The sequence below is a fragment of the Strix uralensis genome, chromosome 15 (assembly GCF_047716275.1).
Source record: "Strix uralensis isolate ZFMK-TIS-50842 chromosome 15, bStrUra1, whole genome shotgun sequence".
Lineage (NCBI taxonomy): Eukaryota > Metazoa > Chordata > Aves > Strigiformes > Strigidae > Strix > Strix uralensis.
The window spans coordinates 21603493-21620818 of NC_133986.1; the positions used below are offsets into that span (position 1 = coordinate 21603493).

At 38.8% G+C, this 17326-nt stretch overlaps 1 protein-coding gene across 16 annotated transcripts in view; it reads left to right on the plus strand.

The window, feature by feature from the left end:
* PPP6R3 (protein phosphatase 6 regulatory subunit 3) overlaps positions 1–17118 on the plus strand; it is a 64312-nt gene extending 47194 nt beyond the window's left edge. For 7 of the 16 annotated variants that reach the window (XM_074884680.1, XM_074884670.1, XM_074884673.1 and 4 more), the window contains 9 exons: positions 1656–1710; positions 3841–3971; positions 5136–5254; positions 6666–6819; positions 7686–7792; positions 8714–8864; positions 11570–11587; positions 11909–12031; positions 14262–14698. In XM_074884680.1, coding sequence (XP_074740781.1) covers positions 1656–1710; positions 3841–3971; positions 5136–5254; positions 6666–6819; positions 7686–7792; positions 8714–8864; positions 11570–11587; positions 11909–12031; positions 14262–14334 — 931 coding nt within the window. In that variant the 3' untranslated portion in view covers positions 14335–14698. The other 9 variants (XM_074884682.1, XM_074884684.1, XM_074884679.1 and 6 more) reach the window with 5 other exon arrangements.
* The last annotated feature ends 208 nt before the right edge of the window (positions 17119–17326 follow it).

The window sequence follows — 17326 nt, forward strand, 5'->3', positions numbered from 1 at the left end:
AAAGTGAAAGAATGGGTGTTCTTGCTGAAAATAGTTATCTCAATTTTTGTAAGAATTTATGGCTTGGGATACAAGAACATGCAGGTAAGAGTAAAAACCATTACTTGAAGATGGTTTCTAGAAGGATAAAATACAATAAAATGTTTCAGTGCTCTTCTATAAGACATGACTGTTTTAAACTGAAAGAGGGCAGATTTAGATTAGATCTAAGGCAGAAATTCTTCCCTGTGAGGGTGGTGAGGCCCTGGCACAGGTTGGCCAGAGAAGCTGTGGCTGCCCCCTCCCTGGAAGGGTTCAAGGCCAGGTTGGACGGGGCTGTGAACAACCTGGGCTAGTGGAAGGTGTCCCTGCCCATGGTAGAGGGTTGGAACTGGGTGATATTTAAGGTCCCTTCTGACCCAAACCAGTCTGTGATTCTATTCTATAATTCCATGTTTAGTAAGTGATACTTCTCTGAAGCTTGCATGTGCATCTAGGAAGTGTTGCTGTCTTTTTATACCACATATTCTGCTGAGATCATAGGTTAAAATATGATGGGAGAGGAAGCAATTCAGGATACTCTAACTTTGTTAGAAGCAAGTGGACTTTGGCAAGGACAGGAGTTGGAATTCCTTTAAGATTGTGCCTTTGGTAGTGTATGGTCTTGGTGGAAAGATGACTACTTGTGTAAGCAGATCTCTTGAGACTTGTGATAGGTATCCTGATGATGTATTTGTGAGTTGAATTAAACTGCAGATAAAGTTACTTAAGTGTTGCCTTTTGTGCAAGAATTAATTACAGCTTAAATTACCAGTTTACTCTTGTACAGTAATTCAGATGGTAACTTGCACAGTAATTGAGTCACACTTAAAATTTATGTTCCTTTAGACCACTTACCTTGTTCCCTACTTTATAATGCAATGAGGATTAGAGGAAGAGTCATGTGCTCTGTGTGGCTATAGAAAGAATATATTAACTCTTTTCTTCCTGTTTCTTTTTGCTTCCCCTAGAGATTTAGTTTGCCTAATGCTATTTCTAGTCTAAGACATGTTTATAATTACTTTAGTGAAACTGCTTGATAGCTTAATATGGGAAGATCTGTAAAGCCTAATATTTACTGTGCAGTTTGGAAAAAAACTTCAGTGAATTGTTTAAAAAAAAAGCTTAATTTTTTTTCTTTAGGAAACAGACGTTGATACTACTTTTTTTCCACTTTCTCTCTTCCTGATGAGAAGGTCCTTCTATAGCGTGGTGAAATCAGTTAGAAGGTATAAAAACTGTAGGATTTTGAGCTGTATCATGGTAGACCATAGTCAGATTAGGCATTCTTTAGGACTACTTTTTTTTCCAGTGCATAAGAGTACAGTATTTGAGATTTGCTTGTATAATTTCAGTTATGCTTGCTTAACTTCAGTTAGACTTGTTGCATCTTCACAGCTAACTACAGGGTAGACATGACATGGTTTTGTATTTTTGTTTAAAATATTTCCACTTAGAAAAATCACGTGAATGCCAGGCCTCCTTAATGTGGAATTTGGCTGTTTTATGTTGGAAACTTTCTCTTTAATCTTTTATATTTTTAGATTATTGGAAAATGAGAAACCTAAGAGAAATGAAATGCCTTCATGTCATAACACAACATCTTGTTTATTGCATACATCTGCTTTTTTTTGTAGTGTTTCTTTTGATCGGGTCTCAGACATCAACTTTACCCTCAATACGAATGAAAGTGTAAGTATGTATTCCTGTGCTATCAGGAAAATTACTGTCTCTTAAACTTCAGTGTGACCTCATGGGTTTGGTGGTGGTTGTTATATTTACTCCTTTTGTGTAATCTTTGGAATATAACTACCCTACATTGTTCTGGTATCATGAGATTTTCTAATTGGAAGACACTATAGTTGTTTGTGATTAGTATTAAACAGAATTGCTTCTAATTTGTATGTCCAGGTTCAAGAACAGGCTTGGATCTGATCTGTGCATATTGCATACTTGTGTTTTATGGGTAGAAGCTATTTCTGTCTTCCAGTGAGATTGTGGTGATAGGGAAGTAAGGACAGAGACTTTAGCCATAGATATTATTTGTTAGTTGAGCTGAAGTGAACCCCTCTACAGAAGATAAAGCTGGAGCGCTTAGTAGTCTGTTATCTGAAAAGCTCTTCAATGTCATTCCTGCATGCCTTTGTTAAACATGATGGAAACCTCTAGCTGTTCTTTGATGGTCCACTCAACTTTTTAGTAGCTGAGTAAAGCAAGCACCACTGAATATTTTCTTGACAAGCTTTAAGTTGTTCAGATATTCTGGTTTGCTGTTTTTAAAGAAATGTATTTCCCCCCACTGGTTTAAGATTCTCTTCATAATGGTCATACATATAGTGTGGCCAGCAGGACTAAGGATGCGATTGGGCCCCTCACTACAAGAAAGACACTGAGGTGCTGGAACACGTACAAAGAGCAACAAAGCTGGTGAAGGGTCTAGAGCACAAGTCCTGTGAGGAGCAGCTGAGGGAACTGGGGTCATTTAGTCTGGAGAAAAGGAGATTGAGTTCACTCCTCCTTGCCCCCTCACAGGAGAAAAATGAATCAAAAGGCTCAGGAGTGGAGATGAGGACAGGGAGGGGTCACTCACCCATTTTACAGTCGCAGGCAAAAGAGGCTTGTTAAGGGAAGAAAGCAAGAACATCACGAACTCAAACACTAACAAAACCAACACTTGACAGAGTGGGACAGTGAGAGGCGTTACCATATCTTAAAAACACCTCCCATCCCTCCCTTCTTCCAGGGCTTGGTTTTGTTCCTGATATTTCTCCAGCGGCACAGGGGATGGGGTGTGCAGTCAGTCTGCTGCTTCTTCCTGCAAGGGAGGGGGCAGCACTCCTCTGCATTCTCCCCCTGCTCCATGTGTGTCCCTCTCACAGGAGACAGTCCCCCACAAACTCTCTCCTTCGTGACTCCTCCCCATGGGGTACATTCTTCCTGAGATGCTCTGGCGTGGGTCACCCCCACGTGTTGCAGTCCTCCCAGTGCCAAACCACAACTACAGGGGCTGCTTCTCCCCACAGAGTCCTACGGGTCCTCCACAGGCCACAGGCAGATCTCTGTTCCTCCAGTGACCTCTATGGATGTCAGGGGGGTGCCCCTGCAGTCTCACCATAGGATACAGGGGAGTCTCTGCTCTAGTCCACCTCCCCCCTGCCCCCCCCCCCCACCCCAACCCCTTCCTCCTTCCTTCCACTGACCTCTGTGTTCGCTTAGGTGTCCTTCTTGTAACTCATCCTCAAAGTTCCCCAACCCCCTCTCAGGTTCCCATTCTTAAATATGTTGTCGCAGAGACGCAGCCACCATCACTAATTGCCTCGGCCTTGGCCAGAGGCGGGTCCGACCTGGAGCTGTGGGAGCTTCGAGAAGCTTCTTACAGGGGCCACTGCTGTAGCCCCCTCCCCTGCTGCCAAAAACCCCACCATACAAAGCCAGCACAGGAGGTTGTAGTGAGGTGGGTGTTGGTCTCTTCTCTCAAGTAACAAGTGATATGACAAGAGGAAATGGCCTCAAGTTGCACCAGGGGAGGTTTAAATTGGATGCTGGGAAAAATTTCTTCACGAAAAGGGTTGTCAAGCCTTGGAACAGGCTGCTCAGGGAAGTGGTTGAGTCACCATCCCTGGAGGTGTTTAAAAGACTTGTAGATGTGATGCTTAGTAGGGACGTGGTTTAGTGGTGCGCTTGGCAGTGTTAGGTTAATGGTTGGACTTGATGACCTTAAGGGTCTTTTCCAACCTAAAGGATTCTATATTTTCAAATGTTTGCTAATGTAAGTAGAATAATTAATCATAAACACAGATTTTATACATTTGCTGTATTTAGGGTAATATAGCCTTGTTTGAGGCGTGCTGTAAGGAGCGGATACAGCAGTTTGATGATGGTGGCTCTGATGAAGAAGACATTTGGGAAGAAAAACATATTGCATTTACACCAGAATCCCAGAGGCGTTCCAGGTAAGAAATGTGTTTTTCATCCAAAGAGCGGTATAGTGAGCCCTCAATACTGAGCGTGTCTTCTTCAGGCTGACTGTTAGCACAGGCTGTCCAGCACAACTAGCTACTGCATTATGTGGAGAAATGAGCAGAGGGATGGCTCTAATGTCTGTCTTCCATCCATAATTTGCAGAAGATGGCAACAGCTGCTCTGCCTACTCAGCTCTTCCTGCACTTTAGCTGTTGTAGCTCAGGTATTTTGTGCTGTTTATTCTTTCCTTCTACTTTTAAACCTGCTCAGCCATTCTTGGCTTGGACAAGGCAGTCCAGCTCCACACCTCTGTAGACCTTGCTCTCTTCTCTACAGTACCAGTATGGTTGGGGACAAAACTGCACAGGAAGCTGCCCTGAGGGGAAGGAGCATCTCTGAGCTATGCAGCCTCCATTGATATCTACTGAATTTTGTCCGAGGGTAGTCTTGGCTTTTCTGACCTTCTTGTAGCTTGAGTCACAAACCTGATCTCTTCTTCCCTTATCCCCTTTGAAATGTGTGTTGCTGTACAAAAATCAATTCTTTTGTCTGATGGTGTTGTGGTTACTTAATGTGATGTGTTTCAGGGACATCCTTACCTTCTCACATGACCTTGCTTTTTGTGTTGTTTGTGCTCAAGGGGAAGAGAGAGAGATGCCCGTAGGTTTTCAAGTTTGTATGTAGTTAAAGGTGATGGACTGGAGTACAGTTGGGGAGATTTTAAAATAGATTTGTTAGATTTTAAAATAAAACAAGTTATATCTTGTTAGATTGGTGTTGATGAGTGTTGTATTTCAGCGCTTCTGTTTGTTGTAAAGAGACCAAATAGACCCAACAATCTCTGTACACAGCTCTGATTCCTTACTTACTGTTTCTGCTCCCTTTTGCATGGCAGGAGTAAAAATAATCTTTGTCTTTTACTTGCAAATGGGGGGGAAAAGGGTAGCCTCTTCATGTGATCAAGTGAAAAACCTTAAACCTTGTTTTTTAGAGAGAAATAAGGGCAATACAAACAAATAACAAATTATACTTCAGTTAATCTATCAGAAATTATAACTGTTGTAATTCTCTTTAGCCTCAAACCCTCCAGTATTTCACTGTGCTCAGGGTCTGATACTAAACAGAGAATGTAAACTATCTCTTTGTATTTTAAGTTCGGGCAGTACGGACAGCGAAGAAAGTACAGATTCTGAAGAAGAGGATGGGACAAAACAAGACTTGTTTGAATCGCACACCAATACAGAGGACAAAATGGAAGTAGACCTAAGTGAACGTACGTAGCTTTTCTCCCAGCTGCTTTGAGTTCTAGAAAAGTGTTTGATCTAGTAGTCTTATTTTGCAGGAGTTTTCCTCACTTACTGTTTTTACTTCATCTTAATAAAGTAGTCTCCCACTGTAAAGACTGCTTGCAATAGAGCATGCAAATGTTGGGAAGTTTGAATCCTAACATGTCTTGAGTCAAGTTACTTAGTGTGTCTCATGTTTCTACTCTTCAAGAGGAAAAAAAAGGAGGAATAATCAGAAAGAAAAGGATGAAATGTAACCATTTATACATCTTGAATGCCTGCAAAACGAATAGATTGTTAATCTCCAAAACTAAAATATGGTTATTTTTACTGGAAGCCTTTCAGATCAACTTTTCATCTAACAAAGCTCTTTTAAGACTTCCTACAGAAGCCAAGTGAATTTGTATTGGTCTGGTTTCGTGTGTGAATGAAAGATGTGCATCAGTAGACTCTCATGTGGAAACTTAACTGATTGGTTTAAAAGTTTTCACGTTCAAGTCACAGTAGACTAAGCTGGCTTTAGTTAAACTGGCAATATCTGTAGGTAAAAGCCCTGTGTTTATCTAGACTGTAAGGAATTAAATTAAAATAGAAGGAAAAGTTAAGGGTTTTCTTTTCTTTTGTCAGATTGGTGTCGTTGGCATCTGTGTGTCAAACAAGTTTTGATCCATGTGGGTCTCCTCCCATATCTGCCTGGGTTGGAATTTCTAATTGCTAGTCAGAGCTTCCTTTTCAGCCTGTTTTTTTGTATGTAAGTGTTAATGAAAAACATGTTTCCCTTGGGTAGGTGAAGTATTTTGAATTGACCTATCCTAAATTAGATGCTGTTAAGTCACAGTTGCTCAAAAATCTAAGATCCCAATAAATATTTTAAGTTGTAAAAAGCCTTAAACTTTTCTGAAACTTAGCAGTGGTGTTAGTGCATGAGAAATGCTGCCCGTACCGAAGTTGACATGCTCACTTTCAATGTTCAGAAAAACGTGCATAGGAAAGTGAAAAAGGGATGAGAAGTCTTAAGATTTTTTTTATTATTGTTATAGAAATTTAGTTTTGAAAAACTATAACAAATGTTAGTTTAAAGAATAAAGTGGGATTATACTTGTGATTTAGTATGGCTTATTGTTTTTGTTCTTCAGATAAGCTATATTGATTTTTAGCAGAATACTTGTGAGTTACAGTTTTGAAAATTCTGCCTTATTAGCAGAATTTCCCGTTTAGGGAAATGCATTCATTTTTTAACAGTATATAGGAGATTCTTCTGCATGTGCTTTAAAGTCTAGTTAGGAATTTTGCTGTTCTTTTTGGAATTTACATATAGAGAATCAGTGTGTTAGGGATATGTGCGTTCATGTTCTTTATTTAAATTTGTTCCTAATGAACTTGTTGATGGTTTTTCAGCACCAAACTGGTCAGCTAACTTTGATGTACCCATGGAGACTGCACATGGTGCCAATCTGGATTCTGTTGGGTCTGACGTGTGGAGTACAGAAGAACCTATGCCAGCAAAAGAAACTGGCTGGGCTTCCTTTTCTGAGTTCACGTCCTCTCTGAGGTAAGAATGTTAATGATTCAGGGCAAGTTCTTCACTACTAAATGTAATGGCAGTTGCCATTTGGTTTCTTCGGGGTGTCCATCGCTACCTCAGCCTGTGTGGGTAGTGTTCTGGTGGAATACAAGGTGTGTAGTGTCTGAAGGGCCCCATGTGTTTATAACAGAGTGTCTTTGTGTGATCTACCTCATAGCAGGCTTTTGTGGATGGGTGGATCCTAGTATGTCATTGTTTTAGAGGGTTTTTAAAGAATATTTGGGTTCTTTAATATTGGTCTCTGACCATAATTTGGCTGTGAAATAAGTTTATTTTAATTTTTTTAGTGTGGACTGGACCCAGTGAAGGAAGGGTGGAATGTAAACTGTTGAATGTAAACGTTATAAAACATCTATGATGATTCTGTTCTATGGATGTTATAAAACAAATAGGTTTGGGGGTTTGTATTTTGTTGTTTGTTTATTTGGTTTTGATTTTTTTGAAAACTTGCACAGTTATGCAGCTGTGGTATCTCACTTAGGCAGTTCTGCACTATTTTGAGAATGCCTGAGATAAAATTTCCTTTCTTGGCTTGAACTCTACATAAAAAAAAAACCCTGAAGTCCTCTGTGTAAGTACCTAATCATATAGATGTAAATTTTTGAGTTGCCAAATACTATCATTCAACAATTGATTCCTTCTGCAGTCAGGAGACTCTTCCTTTTATACATCTGGCTCTCAGTTGTCTGTCTGGGCATTAAACAGCTCAGATATAAAAGTATGATTTTTTTCCAACATAAAACAGTGTATTGTTTCATGCTTTTTGTTTGTATTTCTATTTCATTCTGCTATTTAGAAATGTTTCTAAAGCTTTTTTAACTTTGTATTCGAAGCTCAAAAGATTCCTTAAGAAGTAATTCTCCTGTGGAAATGGAAACAAACACAGACCCAATTGATCCCTTGAGTGCAAATGTAACTGCTCTTCCAGCACAGCTAGAGGGTAAGTACACTGCAGTCAGAAATGCAAACAGATTGATTTGAAGAGTGTCACCCAAGAAAGATGTCCCTGAACTTGAAAATTTAGGTTTCCAGAGACCTCTCATCTGTCTCTGCTGCTCTTACGACAGGTAATGAAAATGACTTGTCAAAGAATTTCTGAACTATTAAAAATAGTTTTCTATTTAAAACAGCAGCCAGTGTTACTGTTAACTCTAAAAATCCTGCACATCATGAACAGAAAATCATTGCAAAGAAGCTAAGTGTGTTCTGTTAGAGAATCCTCACCTGTGCCAGCACTTGGTTAGCTGAGCTGATGCCAGAGCAGTCGTAGCCTCTAGTCTCTTCCTATGTGGCAGTAGGCCAGTAGCCTCAATGTGTTCAGTTGTCCCCTTCCTGCTCATTCCTTTCCAAGTTACCTTCACTGTGCATGTGCTAGTTCTTTCTTCTACATGTATGAACTAGTTGAAGGCCAAACGTGCTAATTATGTTTTTGCATATATTATTAACAGACAGAACAAGAAGTGCAGATGAGAAGTCCAGGGAGGGCTTGTCTGCACTTGGAAACTTACTGTCAAATTTGCCCTGCGTGGGCTTGTGTAATGAATACATCACTATAATCCTACTAAAAGTCCTCTTCAGCCAAAGCTGTTGCAGTAACCATTGTAAATCTAAATCACTAAGTGGCTTGCAAAATGAAAAAAAAAAAAAAAAAAAAATAGTTACAGAATGTGACTTAAGCCATCTGTAAGAAGTACTTATGCTCTATATATGTGTATAGTGGGAGTTGCAGAAAGGTGACTTTCTCTGTAAGGAAGAATTCAGGAAGCATACAAAACTGCAAAAATAGTGTTCTGGTTATATTGGCTTGCTGATGAAATAGAAACATAACCAGCTATGTACTAAATGACTTCTATATATCTAGCCCCAGGAAGTGTTGCTATGGAGGCCAGCTCTGATGGAGAGGATGATGTAGAAAATGCAGACAAGGTAACTGAAACAGTAATGAACGGCAGCATGAAGGAGACACTGAGCCTTACTGTAGATGCTAAAACTGAAACAGCTGTTTTCAAAAGGTGAGCATACCTGTTTATTGTCTTCCCACCCTTGTAACATAAGCACTGTTATAAGCACCTGTCCATAAGCACTGGAAGCTTATTAGTGGAAGACTGACGCAACTTTTGACCCTGATGCATGTTATTGTGAGGTTTTATGTACAGTTAATCTTTTAACATACGTTAGTTGCATGTCAAAGCTAAGCTTTTTAAATTTTGCACGTATTGTTAGATTTGGATTGGACTCTCATCCAGGAGGATGGAGGACAGAAGTTGAAGGCCAGCCAGGCACTGCCCTTGAGAGTAACTCAGACTTCTGTGGTGATCACTCTTGGTATAGGTGATGGTGTCAAATCCGTTCTGGACTGCAGGTGGCACACAGAATAAGTATCAAATCTTTGTGCAGGGAAACAGAGGCTACAAACAGCTTGACCTGCAAAAATAGTTTTGTCTTTATTAATAGAAGCTGGTGTGTCATGCCCCCCACCCCGATCTTGATAAATCAGAACGTACCACTAGCACTTTGGCACGCAACTCTCTCTTCTTTTAGAATAATTTCCTGGTATCTGTCCCTATTCTCACTTTAAATATTAATAAGGAATTGTTCATATGTCTTGAAAGTTGCTTTAAAAAAATCCCAGTCCATTTCAGTAGAAAAAACTTCCCAGTGTTAGTCCTTACATCGCCCTTCTCTTAAATTCATCTTACTTTGTCCTGTTAGTGGTGGTAGATTTTGATTGTTCGGGAATTGAAACGTAACAGCTTTCAGTCACTCTTGCTTCTATCCTTTTGATTATTGAAGCAATAAATAACAACTCTAACCTCTTTTGGTACCTGACTTAACTTTCATGTTTTTCAATACTGAGGAGGAAGCATTTATGGCTGCACAGCGCTTATAAATCAAATGTCATTGTTAGAGGAATTCAGCCAAAACAGTTTAGAGGAGGATTGTGACTCAGTGCAGACTGATGTGGCATGGAACCATAGTGCCATGCTAACTTTAAGAGATACATCTTCTCTCCAGTTTATTCTGTATTTTGGGGAACTCTTGTATATGGTCTACGCTCCTGTTGTGTTATGTGTCTACAGTTGGATTTAGTTATCCATGGTGTTTTTACACGTCTCCTTAAACTGCTTTAGTTCATACACACTTTAAAGTTCTGTAACTCCTGATACTGGTGCAAAGACTAACATGAGGAGGCAGCACGTGGTGACGGTTCCTGCCAGCCTTCATGGAATTACCTGCTTGAGCTGTGGAGTGAGCACTTCAATTCTTGGAGGTGAAAGGACACAGAGGTGCAAAGGGAAGCGATAGCATAGAATTGCCCAGGTCAGAAGGGACCTCAGAAGATTATCTGGCCCAACCTTTTGTGGGAAAGGGAGCCCATATGAGATTATCTAGCACTCTGCCCAATTGCATCTTGAAAACCTCTGGCAATGGGGACTCTGGGATCTTCGTTTGGAAAGGAGAGATTAAGGAAATGTAGAAGGAGGCTGAAAGGTGAGGTCTTAAATATGGACGCTGTTCTTCTGTGAGAGAGGTGTGTGGTCTCATACTGAGTCAGCACTCACGTGCCTGTCTTTAAACCAACTTTTAAATATGCCAAGCAACAAATGGGAGAGAAAAAGTAGTATTTCATTCGGAATAAACGTCTAAAACAATGCTTGGAAAAAAAGCCTAGATTAAGGGACAACTAGAGTAGTGAGAGGAGGTCCTACTCTGGCCTGTGTACCTGGCAAAGTGGATGCTTCCAGACGTAAGTTTTATGTATGTTTCTGCCAACAGAAAACCGATGGTGTTGAAGTTAATGTTGAGGGGAGGAGGAGCATTATAAGCACAGTAGTTTAATTTGTGGAAGGCTGCAAAGGACGAAAATATGCATCCTGAAATCAGTTCAAAATGGAGAATGAGAAGGGAAGAATGATAGCAGAGACTACCCCTTTTAAAAAAAATAAAGTAGGAGACCATTTCTGATGGTGACAAGTATTTTATTTTGAACAAATACAAAGAGTATCAAGGCAGATGAGATGGGGAGATCAGATAGGGAAAACTGGACTTAATGAGAGATTGCAATGCAAAAGAATTATTTTTACAGGCTCTGCAGATATAAGGAGGCATGGGAGGAAACAGGAGGATTCATTGAAATTTAAAGGATCCATTGGAAGGAGAACTGTAAGGATAGGAAGAAAAATCAGCAGAGGAAAATGGCTTTAAAATGTTTCTGACTTCTTGCATAAATAGATTTGTTGCCACAGAGATGTAAGATTGTCTGTGTCTTTCAGAGCTACCTTATAACTATCTCTTGCAGGTATATGGTCAAATTTGTAATTTAGTGCACTCGTAATGGTGTGGCTGAGGTGGGAGAAGGTGGAATAAAGGCAGAAAAGCTTTGATTTAGAGGCAAACACAAGTACTTGTTTGCTAATAACTTCTGAGGCTGCCTAGTTACATGGTAATGTCTTCATGGGAGTGTACTGCTTTTTCACTGCACTATGTTTGATTTTGTCTCTGAGAGGAAGTTCATGAAATAGATGGGGCTGCAGTCTTAGCACTGCCTAACCCATCGTATTTCACTGCAGAGTTATTAGGGAGTTTAATAAAGATGGTGATGGGTTAATGATTCTGCTGATATGTTTCATGGACAGACTTTTATTAATGCCAGTTTTTGAGGGAATCTTGAATTTCTTTTATACTTTCTTCCATTTGTGCATACTTCTGGCTTCAGAGTGTTGAAATCCTATCGGTATGTATAGTAAAGGATCATGACTGTGATTGTTACCACTTCAGGCATCACACACATTCCTTATTTCCTTTCTGATCTTATTTGTAATCGCTGTATTTCCTGACCTTTTATCCAGTCAAGTTTCAATGGACATAAACACTGGTGCATTATTAAGTGTTTGTAAAGTCTAGAGCCATGTGCTTGATCTTCATGTTGCAATCATAACTTAAAATCCATTTGCATGTGAAATATGGACCCATCTCCCAGTTTTTCTCTGTTCCCTGGAATTTCCCTATAAGTAAACTTAAAAATTAAATAACTTCTTTCCTTTTTTTTTTTAAGTGAGGAAGGAAAATTGTCTACCTCGCAGGATGCTTCTTGTAAATATGTAGTAGAAGAGAATGCAGAGGTTGCAGAAGAGGCTCCTTCAGCTCTGCAGCCTCCTAACAGCAGTCCAGAGCAGAGGTAATTGTATTCAAGAATGCTTTCAATCCTCTAAATAGCAGTTTGCATGTTTTTCTGATAGGATTGATCTAAAGAGATTAATGAATTCCTGTTAGTTATCAGCTCAATCTAAACATGTGCTTGCATCTATTTTATAAAATTCTCACAAGTTATATTTTCTGTTGATTCTAGACTCTAGAGTTGTCAAAAATATATTTGCCTTGTACTATTTGTCTTGCAGGGCATTGTAAATATTCCCATTCTAGTTTGTGATATGTTATCAAGTTACAAGAGTGAATCGATAGACTTATGAAAATTATGATAAAAAAAAATTAGGGGAATACGTTTGACTTTCTCTGAAAACTTACATAAGTTAAGTCTACCATTTTTTCATTCTGTATTCTATACTGCAGAACAGTTTGGGGGGAGTTTACTAGTGCAGCTGTATGGAAAGGAAGTAGTGCCTTAAGTCATGCTTGTTTGATTGTGAATCAGTCATTTCCACCCTTGTCTTCATCAGGCATTAATCTGAATACTTGTAGATTTGGAGGAGATTTTTCAAAGTACATAAGTAATTTGTTTCAGATAAGACTTGTCTGAAATATGCTAAGCAATCCAGGCTGCTCCATACTTATTGGAGGGAAGAAAAGACATATTTGTCGGCTTGGCTACTAGTGCAGCTTTAGAGAATAGTATTTCAAGATACAATTCTGAGGGGTCCACCACCAGAGAAAGCTGCTCTTGCATACATTTATTTCTCTTAAATTGTAGGTTAGTATTGCTTTCTCCAAAAAAAGGCATTTGACAGTATTTCTCCTGTTTCATTTCCTATTGAAGTACTTGTTTGGGGTTTTTTTTTTGTCTGCCAAGTTACAATGGTATGGAAACACACAATCAACTCTTAAGTCTAGTATGGATTCACCAAAATCAAACGCACGCAGGGTGACATTAATCACCAGATGTTAGAAATGCTTAATGCAGATGTTTCATATCGGAGCTAGTTTCTAGACTTTAGTCAGAGCAGGATTTATCTTTATCTTAAAAGCCTAAACCAAATAAGAACGTAAAGTAGGTGAAAAGATTTCTACCCTTGAAGGTAGTATTCAGTGAAGACCTTGCTCTGGAACTTAGGTGTTCATAAGTACTTTAAAATTAATATCTAGGCAAGAGTTTACTGGTTTCCTAGCAGAACTAATGGCTTGTTCAACATTGGGTACAATCCCACGGGCTCGATTGGTGTTAAGGCAAAGGATGGTATGCTGCTGTTTCCTGTTTCAGAAGTAATTCAAGGGTGCCTGGAGAAACTGTGCCATCTCAAAGAAAAGCTTCATAAAAGGAAAACCTAAATGTGTATTTACTAACCCCTGAGTAATCCATAGGGTCTGCTCCTCTTCCTATAGGGCAGGGCTTGGAGGGGTCAGAGCTGTGCATCCTGCCACTGTGTTGGGGAGCTGAGGATGTTCTGAACGGGAGCGTGCTCTGAAGGGAGAGAGGATTTTGCTTAATTAAAAGCAATTCCAGGAGTCACTTTTACCTTGCAGTATAAACAGGGGTATGATTCTGAAAATCAGAATTCAGAATATGTATATGCACACATATATTTTTTCTGAATCTGTATTTAACTAGCTTTAGTAGTTTAAAAGCTGTTGTGTTTCTTGACTTTAATAGATTTTAAACTGTTAGTAGAAAAACGTGGTATTTCTCACAAAAATCCTGGGAAAGAAGTAATAATTTTTAAGACTCTGTGGATGCTATATGGTATATCTAGCTTCCTGGTGAAGACAAAATTGAAATGCTTTTGTAAGCAAAGATTTAGAGTATAGCTCTGCATACAACACGGGATGCTACTATGTGTTCTGATTATGCTGTATGCAGACTAAGAAGGATGCAAGCATGTTTGACAAATTTAGGTTCTGGTTTTTAGATTTGTTTATGAGCTAGTATGTCTTACCTCTGCAGTACTGGGTGTTACACTAAAGCACTGCTACCTTTTCCTGTAAGCCAGAACTTTGTACTCTGCATAAGTTGTGTAAATTTAGTCAAAAAGTGGATTCTAATCAGAAAAAACCCAACCCTGTATACTTGAAGTGGGAAACCCAGAAACTGTCTTTCACAGCCTCTTCTTTATTTGGAGGTACTGGTTTTTATCAAGACAATATTTTTAATGCTGATTAGCATTAAGTTGTAGGGGAGAAGTCTTTGGGTACTGGGTGATTGCCTTTTGAGTAAAGATGCCTGTCTAAACCAACAGAGGGCTCTCAGAGCTAGCAGTTCGATGGATTGCTGTGGAGTTGCAGGAAATCTCAAGGAACTCCTTCCGTTGAGTCCAGCTGGCTTCAGCAAAGTTCAGTACTTTCTCTAAAGGTGGCTGTCACAGCAGATCCTCGTATGAGTGCAGTATAAATATCAAGATAAATGTAATTGTGCTTTTGGGGCTCCATGCATGTATGACTAGTGGGAGGAGTCCCCTAGGTAGGTCTTTGGCTGGTGGCCAGCAGTAGTAATCTCTGCTAGGAGCCCTGTTCTCTCATGGACTTTTTTCCAGTTAAGAAGTGACTTACTGCTGTGCGGGCTGTCAGACTTCCTGTCCATGCAGCACTTGTGTCTTACCTTCCAGGTTTCTCTAAAAAGTGTTTACTTTTGTCTAGTGCTGTCTGTCTTTTGTCTAATGTGTACGTATGTTTTTTTAAAAAGTGTTTTTAGAGTTTAGCAGCCAAAGACTTAGCTAGGGGACTCCTGCTGGTCATGTGCATGTAGAGCACGGACCCAAGAGTGGCTTCTCTGTGATGTACACCATCAGAGAACAGGAGTTACAGGTAACTTTTCTCATGTGTAGTTCCAAATTGTATTTATATTCTTTAAGGGAAATTGTCAAATGTATTCAATAGACTTGCACTGAATGGAAGCTGAGATTTTTTTGCTGTTGTTGCTTGCAATTCTTAATGTTCTCCTGCACTACTGATTTGAACTCTTTATTTCTGTTAGTCCGGAGCAATTGAGCCCACATTTTACACTAAACTACTTATCTAGAAATATATATACTGTTAACTGTTCTCACTTTTGCAGGTTTGCTCCTTATTTTCCTCCATACTTCCTGTTAATCGACTGACATTCAAAGAAGCATTAGCATGCTAATTGACTTGATATTCAAAGAATTTGTGAAATGACAGTTTGTAGGTTAGATTAGTTACTAAAGCAGTTTAAGACACTGTTTTTCTTGTTGTTTCTTAACTGCTTATTTTCAAATGCAACCTTAAATACTCCTGGTATCACATTTCACCTCACAGAATAAGATTTGGAGAAATATCAGAACTGTGCTTTTTATTAGTGATTTTCTTGGGGAGATATCACATCTCTAGAGATCACTTAGCTCAGTTAATAAAGATCAAACACTCTTCAGTGGTGTGCTCAGTTAAAGTGCTATGCTTACTTAGGCAATAAGGACTCCAGAAATATTGGACTCTAGAAAATAAATGGGATGGACATGTTATGAGCTTGTGTTTCCTCTCTTCAACTCAGGAGTCATGCTAGACATGAAGTGGGGTGGTTGTTTTGGGGGGATTTTTTTGTACCTACCCGAATTTGTTTTCGACCCTTCTTGTTTCTTGTATACTTATATCTGGTTTTGGCCTCTTAGGACTGATCAACACACCCATTTAGGAGAGGCGTCTGTTAATGGCCCTGTATGATATGTGATGTCTACTACCTTGGCTGAAGAAAATGAACTGATACCCAGGTGTTTGAGTGTTTCTTGAGGATTTCATCTAGACCCTGTTGAAGCCAGTCACTGCTGCACTAATTTCGCAAGGGATCAGGACCAGCAACATTTATATTCTAGATTTTAAGACATTGTACAGAAATTCATAAGTGTAAAAATATTGCACATTGAGAAATACCAATAATTTTTGCGTATGTTTATATTGTATTGTTCTAAATAATGGGTGGCCTGTGAAATAAGATCCTGCTACCCATGTAATGATGACAGTAGTGTTACTATAGTTAAAATGGCTGTAAGAATAGTTTTATAAAAAAGTGAATACACAAATCTAATGTATTTGAGACATAACTATTTGACGATTAGTGTGACCAAAGTATTTAGCAGTTTTCATACATTTTTCACCTTGTAAAAAGAAAAGAAAATGAATTCATGTTTCTTCTGAAACTGAAATGCCCTATAAATGTTATTTTGGTTGTTTTAGCTTACAAAAGTGATTTAAATAAGGTTTTTTTGGTGTTCAACATTTTACCACAGGTTTTTAATTGGTAATTGTTTTCTGTATTGTTTAAAACAGATCAAAAATGTAAGTCTATTGGTAGAGATTTTAAGTATTTATTGCTACAACTTAGTTGACAAATTGATGTTACTGTAAAGCCATATGTTCTGTTAAGTCTTATTTGCTTGAAACAATACCTTACAGGTGAAACACTAGAATATTTGAAGTGCACATGGCTTGTTGTGTTTAAGTGATTCACCTGCCTTTTAACCCATTCACCAAGATTTAGTTTAATACCAAGCATTATACAATGGAACATTTCAGAACAATCTGCGTATTTAAAACGCTATAATCCTTTTAGACAAGTCAAGTAAATGAAATGCTTGTGCTGCTAATGTAATTACAGTACATGCATTTTAAAAGTATATAGTGTTTTTAATACAAATTTTGGCAGCAGAGCATGTTAATTGTTACTTTCACTGTACTGATCTGTGTGAGGCTTTCATTTGTATGTTCTAAACCAGTTTTTTCACAGCTGGTTTGTGTATATATATATAGTGATTATGGAAACTAATTCTGTGTAATTTATAATTTTCTATGTCAGTGTAAAATTCCAACAGCCTTCTCAAACAAACAGAAGCAATATATTGTATATTGCCACATTGTCTGGTGAAAGGGTTAAAGTACTTCACCTCCTGCACTTTTAGATCCATTTTTGTTTCTGTAATACTTATATTCATTTATTTTTTACATCCTTTGTTTTCCTGACCAGTATTTAAAGCCAAAAGGATACTCTAAACAATGGCCAATGATTTATTTTAGAAGGCGTCCCAAGCAACGTGCCTAAACATTACATTGCATACAGAAATAAAAAAAAACCTCACATATGTATAATGGCATTGCCCTTATTGCTTCCTCTCTTGCATTTTCTGCAGCAAATCTCAGTGGCGCTCGTCATTGCAAGTTGTTACAAACGGATCAGTTGTGTCAATATTGAGGGGACAAAAACCGCAGTACTGTAGGTGGAGTTGGTAACTGTGGTTGCCATTTTATTTGTACTTTATAAATGATGGAATCCAGTCAGTTTCTAATTCTTCAGTTC